At 40.8% G+C, this 7548-nt stretch overlaps 1 protein-coding gene across 2 annotated transcripts; it reads left to right on the top strand.

Annotated features, from left to right (window-relative positions):
* The first annotated feature begins 2417 nt into the window (after positions 1 to 2417).
* LOC143140578 (B-cell receptor-associated protein 29-like) lies at positions 2418 to 7252 on the top strand. 2 transcript variants are annotated; one of them, XM_076301597.1, is made up of 8 exons: positions 2418 to 2584; positions 3051 to 3169; positions 3366 to 3466; positions 3612 to 3759; positions 3955 to 4090; positions 5897 to 5993; positions 6175 to 6275; positions 6408 to 7252. In XM_076301597.1, the coding sequence occupies exons 1-8, from the start codon at positions 2582 to 2584 to the stop codon at positions 6444 to 6446; spliced, it is 744 nt and encodes a 247-aa protein (XP_076157712.1). In that variant the 5' UTR covers positions 2418 to 2581; the 3' UTR covers positions 6447 to 7252. The 2 variants fall into 2 exon arrangements, with proteins under 2 accessions (XP_076157712.1, XP_076157703.1); XM_076301588.1 differs by having other exon boundaries at positions 6405 to 7252.
* Positions 7253 to 7548: the final 296 nt, after the last annotated feature.

Here is a 7548-nt window from a genome sequence, read left to right as displayed (position 1 = left end):
ATCCGAACCTATTCGGCAGAAATGCGTGTGCGCAAGGCTTCATGACACCAATCTTGCTCCAGCGGCGAGTTCACAACACATGATTGGCACGATGTCTGCACAACACAGCACATAATTGGCTCAATGTAGTCACATCACACCACATGATAGGCTCAATGTATACACATGTCGACGTTTTGGAGAGGAAGGGGTGGGATATGTGTAGACAACGGCCATATTGGCGTTACAAACGAACCCCATGCATTTCTATGGAGGATTTTTTGAGTGCTGTGTCTCCTCATTAGAAAGTCTCTGTCTTGACGCACCCTAGCCGGGCTAGCAACTCTCCATTGGCTTGCGAGCATAAAAATTAAACTTCGATAGGGCCAATCACATCGTGTATAGAGTTGTTAGGCGGGCTTAACATAATGATTGATGGCAGAATTGAAACAGTTCGGCGTGAATTCCCTGCTACTTGAAAACAAAGAAGGTGGATGACACGAGTTAAGCTTTTTTTTAAGTTGGCAAAAGTTTGAACTAGCCAACTAGCTCCACTGGTGGGAAAACGCATGGGACTCATGAGTTGTAGCGCTATCCTATTGGGTGCAGAGGGAATTTGAAAGACAACCGATTATCCCGCCCCTCGGACTGAGCACTGCGAATGGTCTGGTCTGGTCATTTTAATGTGGGTCTGGCTAATCAGGCTACATCAAACCAGCTAATAGGCTACAACACCAAACAACTCCATGCCAATAGGTATGGTGAAGGGTATGTGATGATGTGGTGCTATTTAATTCCAAAGGCCAAGGGAACTTTATCAGGATGCATAGTATCCTGGATCCATGAAATAACTGGCCTTTAAAAATAAAAATCTGCCTGCCTCTATGGGAATTTAACATAGGAGTGTGAATACTTATGACCCCTGTATTTTAAGGAAGAACATTTATTTATGTATGATACATTATTCATTCACAAAGAAAACTGGTGTCCTTAAAGGTTGGATATTTCCTCATTCTTTTACTTAAGGCATTAAGATCAATTTCCCAAAAAAATGATTTTATATTCCTCTTTTTAGTCAACTTTAGCATGGGTTCAAAACCTTATGAGCCTAACTGTAGGCAGCATATTCTATGGAATGTGAAACATAGGCACATATTGGGACTTGTGCTGTATGGCCAAAAATCTATATCATGGTATAATTTCAACTATGGCAACAATATACATTGCAGTACAAATGTTTTTGTTAACATTTCAATACTCTGCACTCTGAATGGGTAAAGCACTGGTGGCAACTGCATGACAGCTATTACTGTTTTTTATTTTTTATTTTGTGTGAGTTCGCAAATTAATTCCTAATGGCTAGTAAAGCTAAACTTAACCAATACCGGTCTCGAGTACTACAACACTGCACAAAAGGTGAAAGGTCCCCTCTACACCCAGTGTTTTATGTTGTCCTTTTGAGCCTGTAGCAAGGTGATGATGATGCAACATGGCAGACTCCATGGAAAGGCCTGCTTTCTTCCATAAAGGACTCCATAGCCTACTCATGAAAACACATGATTTTGTATTTACAGGAAATGAAACACTATTATAATTTTGGATACTATTTTTTTTGCATATGCTGAAACAGGCTATGGAAACTACAGGCCTGGTCAAAATTCTTACTTTCCCCCCACAAGGTGGCAGTATTTTGCTTCCACTTGCAGTCTTGTCTAAAAACACCATCAATTTTTCTGGAGCTTTGTATTTCAGAAAGGTGGAAAATGCATTGGGTAGGCCTATAGTTGTGAATATGGTTTGTTCAACAAACAACTCTTTCTCAGTGGCAGAAATACTAGTCAGATATGACCAAATCAGCTAACTAGGCTCATATACAATTGGGACCTGATAGTGTTTGAGTATTTTTGAGGAACCTGACATCAACAGCAGCCTAAATTACAACCACAACCAGCCTCTGTGCTGAGGGCTAGCTCAATCTCAATGAACATCATTGAACTACTCGCCCCTACACCTAAATTATGTGGAAATAATAATCATCTAGTTCCTATGTGAGCACACAAAGATGTGCCAGCTCTGTATGTTGATTGTGACTTTGCATCAAATAAATAATTCATTGAAATAAATATGGCAACTGCAGTGCTCTGATGACCAAGTGGAGTGACCTACATCTCACAAGTTAGGCTATTTAAAGAAGCTTGGGATGTTGTTGCTATATTTAGTGCAAGTGAAAATCTAGTGGCCATTATAGAATCACAGCTTAATACATGTAGACTAAAATGTAAGAATGTTACAGACAGGCTATAGGTTCAAGAAATGTTTATATTGTCGGTCAGTTATTCACGCAACATTTGAACACTTTACTCTATGTAGCATACTTTTATTGTTTAGGCAGTAGTATATAACAAGAGGCTTTCTATGATTTTTTATCATTCAGTTCTTGGGTTGCTTTGATATGTGCTGGATAAAGTTACCTTTAAAATCCTAAATTACTGGACTACTAGACTAATATTTGCGTTTGCCTGCCGCGCGTCGCAGTGACCGACCGAGGGGGTGTGACTTGAATGGAGTTGTTTCCTACCGTCTTCATATCGGCGCATTATATATGGTAAGACTTTAGATGGTTTAGGCTGTTATGTCACGTTTATTTGACTTTGTTAGATGGCGTTGACCTATTAGACACCAAGTGATGCTACACGAAGGTTTAAACCTTAATAGCCTACGATTTCTTGATTAGCCTATTGACTGCACGAACGTTTTTTTGCCTACGTTTGAGGAGGTCAACTCAAATTTAAAGTAGCCTAGGCCTAAAGAAAGATCAGACTTAGGCCCATTTGATTTTGATTTCGTTCAGATATTAGGCTGTAGGCTTAAGCTATGTTGAATATTAAAACACAAAATGATTGCATGGTAGGCTAGGTTTAAAAATAACCATGGACAGTGAAACGTTGCAAACAGGTGGTCTAACGCGTAGCCTTGGGCTACACATTGAGGGCTCGGTCAGTGTTTATGAAAGTTACATTCTCACCTTGTATCCAACCTAACCTTAATGATATGTCGCAATTTTCTGCCAGTGGTTCGGGCTCAGAGTGTTTAAGAGAATGACTCTACAATGGACAGCGGTGGCTCTTTTCCTCTACGCTGAGATAGCGTTCATTCTCATCCTCTGCCTGCCCCTCCTATCAGCCCAGAGGTCCTGTGATTATTTATTCATTCACTCATATAGCCTATTGTCTTGTTAATTCATTGCTTGTAGTGTTTTGTGCTGCAATATTTTGTTTACATTCGTGAAATATTGGGTTAAACCATAGCCTACAATATTTTTGTAATATCTCAGCAAAGTCAGAGGCCTACAAATCAATATCTGCTGTTTATCACTTCTGATATAGATGGCAGAAAATATTTAAGTGGAACATATGGAGCGTGATGTCACCTTATTGGAACAGATTCTTTTTTGCCATGATATTGATCCTCATAGTTCTTTTTCTTGGTAAGTAGCCTACCTACTGTTGCAAAATAGTAATTTATTTGTCTGGCATATGTGTGTCCTGGTGTGTTCACAGTAATTTGTCTGGTGATGATATTTATCTTGAGCCCTTCTATTGTTACCTTTACCTTAATCATCAACCTTTCAGATGCCTTGAGAGAAGTCAGGAAGTATTCAGCCGAGGAGGCGTCAACAGATTCCCAGCTGCACCCCAACTTCTCAGACCATGTGCACATGATGCTCTTTAGGGCCCAGAGGAATCTCTATATCTCTGGATTCTCCCTCTTTCACTGGCTGTGAGTGACTCAGATGCTACTCACACCACTGCTTTATACAGTCTGTATCATCGACAAGTACGCCTCGGAAATACCATACCTTTTTAAACCCGACATTTACAGAGTGGTGCAATTTGTCAGTTATTTGGCTAACCACAACATACTGTTTCCATGGCAATCTCTGATAAATGGTCCTAATGTTTGGTGTTGCTCTAGCATCATGCGGCGCATCATCACCTTGATTCACCAGGTGGCGCTAGCTGAGGGCACCGGAGCTGCACTGCAGGCCCAGGCAGAAGGTGCCAACCAGGCTGCCAAGAAATACATGGAGGAAAACCAGAAACTGAAAGACGTAAGTTTGGCTCAGTGAGTCGGTCCCATTGCCTTTACATTACAACTGTACTTAAGTGAGGGCACATGAGTACCACTGTGCAGAGGCAGCCTGATGTTGTGCTGTGTTGATTTTCGCAGTCTACCTGTGCCACAACATCAGTGCAACAGTGCAAGTGTTAGCATGCCTGCATGTAGTGTTGGCAGATCTCGAAAGAAAAACAAGCAAGCGGGGTCTCTGAAAACAAGCCCAACCAAAACACGCGACCCGAGCCCCTTAGGATCGAAATTTATAGTTCATAAATAAAGTTATAATAAAGTAAAGTGTGCTGGAGTCTTTGAGTTCCATGGTTGTCAACTTCTGGTCTTCTCCAACGCACCTGTACACAAGTTTTTTTTTTTTTTTTTTCGAAATCATGGATCCCCCCCCCCCCCCAATAGGCTACATTTAAACTATACAATGCTCAATTGACAGCATCACCAAAAAAAATACTGAAGCCTATGTGTAAAGAGTTAAATTACCCAGATTGTCGTAGACATTAATGTAATTTATACCAGTTATCACTGTAGAACTGAAACAACACGAAATAAACAGGGCTGGAAATATTTTATTCCTGTAGGCCAGTGGTTCTCAAACTTTTCATAATGAGTACCACCCACAAAAACAATTGGCTCTCCAAATACCACCATTATGACCGACATTAAAATACAGGTGCGTATAGGCCAATTCAACTACATATTTTACATTTTACATACTGTTTTGCATTATGAAAAGACACCTTGGAGACTCCCCGAGTACCACTAGCGAGAGTTCGCCTACCACCAGTGGTACCCGTACCACAGTTTGAGAACCACTGCTGTAGGCTATACTACCTACCTACATTGCTGGTAGGCTACATTTTGGAACAGTAGGCTATAGCTACATGAACTAATTATCTTTAGTGTCCTCCAGTTCCAGTAGCCTATCGTATAGCCTAGCTTAGTTGGCTTGTGCATGACTACGTTTTGTAGCTTACATTTCAGTCAGTCTACAGTCTTTTAGCCCATGGGTTACACGATAACCCTTCCAAGATAGAAACCTTCTCTACTTTGAGAGACCATCCACCACAGATTTTTGGGTGTCTGACGGAAACTGATCAATCTGACCAACAATTAACGTCGATTTGTCACTCTTTTGCTGTCCGGGTTTTCAAATCATTCATTTAGAAAATTTAAGTTGCACTATTTGTTATTGTAATCACAGCACGGCCTTACTATGTTATCATTACCATATCATTACATGATCGCAATTAATAAGTCATCATAATCATCATCGTCAGCATGGCATGTCACACATAGCCTACCTGCTCCACCAGTGAGTGAGTTCTTATCATGTAGCCTCAATAGGCTCTCTCCACCACCTGCTCACTGTCCCTCTGCTCTGTAAACTCAACGAACTTCAACATGTTACTGCATATGCTAGCCTACTTGCAATATTGTATTTTTGAAGCTTCTACATTGGTGTTAATTTTTCACAATTGTCACTAACGGCACCCGCCGCAATTTCGTGTAGGCCACTTTTGATTAACTTTTGATGCGCTCACAGAATCCTGGCTCTGAGCCAAAATGGGAGGGGTGGGGCCTGACCTCAGCTGTTATTGGATCAGTCCAGTGTCAATAGAAATGTAACCAATGGGCCGCTGATTGTCCTTCGTATGGGCCGATCGTTGGCCAAAATAATAATTTATAGCGTATTCTATCGGCCCAAAAGGTGCGTCGGCCCACCGGGAAAATGCCCGGTATGCCAGATGGCCACTCCGCCCATGCCCCACCCTTTTTTTTTCAACAGTCCCTGCAGGAACAGGAGAGTGCAAAGTCCGTGAGAGCCCAGCTGATGAGACAGGAAGTGGAAAGCGCAACGAAAGACCTCAAAGCTGCTGATGACGGTGAGTATTTCTCTGACTCAGGGTGGTGCATGACCAAATACAGCTGCTACTGGCCTGTCTCTGATGTGCAGAAACTACTACTATCTATGCTGAAAGCGTTAAATGAAGGAGTCAAATGCAACGTCAGTGGACGGCTGGTTTCATCAGAAAGATCTGAATGATTTAAATGTTTTCTCCTCAGCATTGCGGAGGTCTCGCACTGAAGTGGAGGCAGTGAAGAAACAAGCTCAGGGCCTCACTAGAGAGTATGATCGACTGTTGAAGGAACATCAGATACTGCAGGTGCAGTGGCTTATAGAGTGATTTAATATTTAAATTCAAGCATGAAGTACACAAACACACACACAAACATGGACACTCACAGACAGACAGAATATTAAGAATATTTATATTATTTTCCTTCTCTTACAGCAGAATCTTTACAATGGATCCGAAGACAAAAAAGATCAATAGGCCAGAAACCCTAGTGAACCACAAATGTTGGGAAGTTATTATTAATTTTTGTTACAACCCAATTTTTCTTTCAGTGAGTATAGGCCTACTATCTTCTTACACAGTAACGGTTTGCATGGGAAACACTTGAATTTAGACCACATCCCATTCTGGGTGCCATTTGTATCATCAGACTACATTTTGCGATATTCTAATCTAAACCCTTCTGTGTGTGGTTATATATTATATCACCTATGATATAGGTGATATATGATACACCTCCTCTCTGTACGAATCATTGTGATGTTTGATTCTTATTCTGTGGCAGCCCCATAGCCCTTGTCAGAGTAATTGTCATTATGCTTCACCAAGTGAATAATGCTTTCAAATCAATGACTGTACTGAAGTGTAATTAAAACAGAAATTGTTTGTTCAATGGCGCAAACAGCAATGCCTGTTTGCATTAAGCTGTAAACAACTGGCATATGGCACGCATTCAGAGCCTGTGAGTCCTGCCATGTCCTGTCAGTGTACAGGAACTAGCAGCACTGAGATGATGTTATATAGGGAATGAAAGAACTGCAAGAACAGGGTAACTCCTTTTGCAAGACTGTATTGTATTAAAAATGGAATTTCAACTAGGCACAACGGTGGTTCAACATACTGTAAAATCAAGTAAATGAATACAAAAATTACTGCAATGGGCCGATAAAAAAAAACAATGGCGTTTTCATACACAGTGCATGAAGAACACAAAGACAATCCTGTAGCCTTTTACAGAAGTGTACATCTGCAAAACACAGAGAAAATAAAAACAACAAGGAACAGAGAGAGAAAACAACATACATTAAAATGCCCTGTAAAGCTATTATGTCTTGTGTTATGAACCTCACTCATGTTGCAGTGTATGATATGTGTATGCAGAGATCTTTGCTAGGCAAATCCTGACAAGATAGTAATGTCAAGATATTTAGTTTCTTGTTGGAGCTGAGATGAAGCAAAACAATCCCATAATAACTAACAGTAGTGTTTATACAGGAAAATGAACTGGATTCCTGAGCTGTTAGTGCATGTTGATTACATCGCATTGTACATCTTTCTCAATCTCTCTCCATCACACACA

The sequence above is a fragment of the Alosa pseudoharengus genome, unplaced genomic scaffold (genome assembly GCF_046254945.1).
Source record: "Alosa pseudoharengus isolate Yale_2024_CS ecotype anadromous, Long Island Sound unplaced genomic scaffold, YU_APseudo_1.1 YU_APseudo_1.1_scf_10, whole genome shotgun sequence".
Taxonomy (NCBI): Eukaryota; Metazoa; Chordata; class Actinopteri; order Clupeiformes; family Clupeidae; genus Alosa; species Alosa pseudoharengus.
The sequence above is the reverse complement of the archived record's forward strand: the minus strand, read 5'-3'. Positions and strand labels throughout refer to the sequence as shown.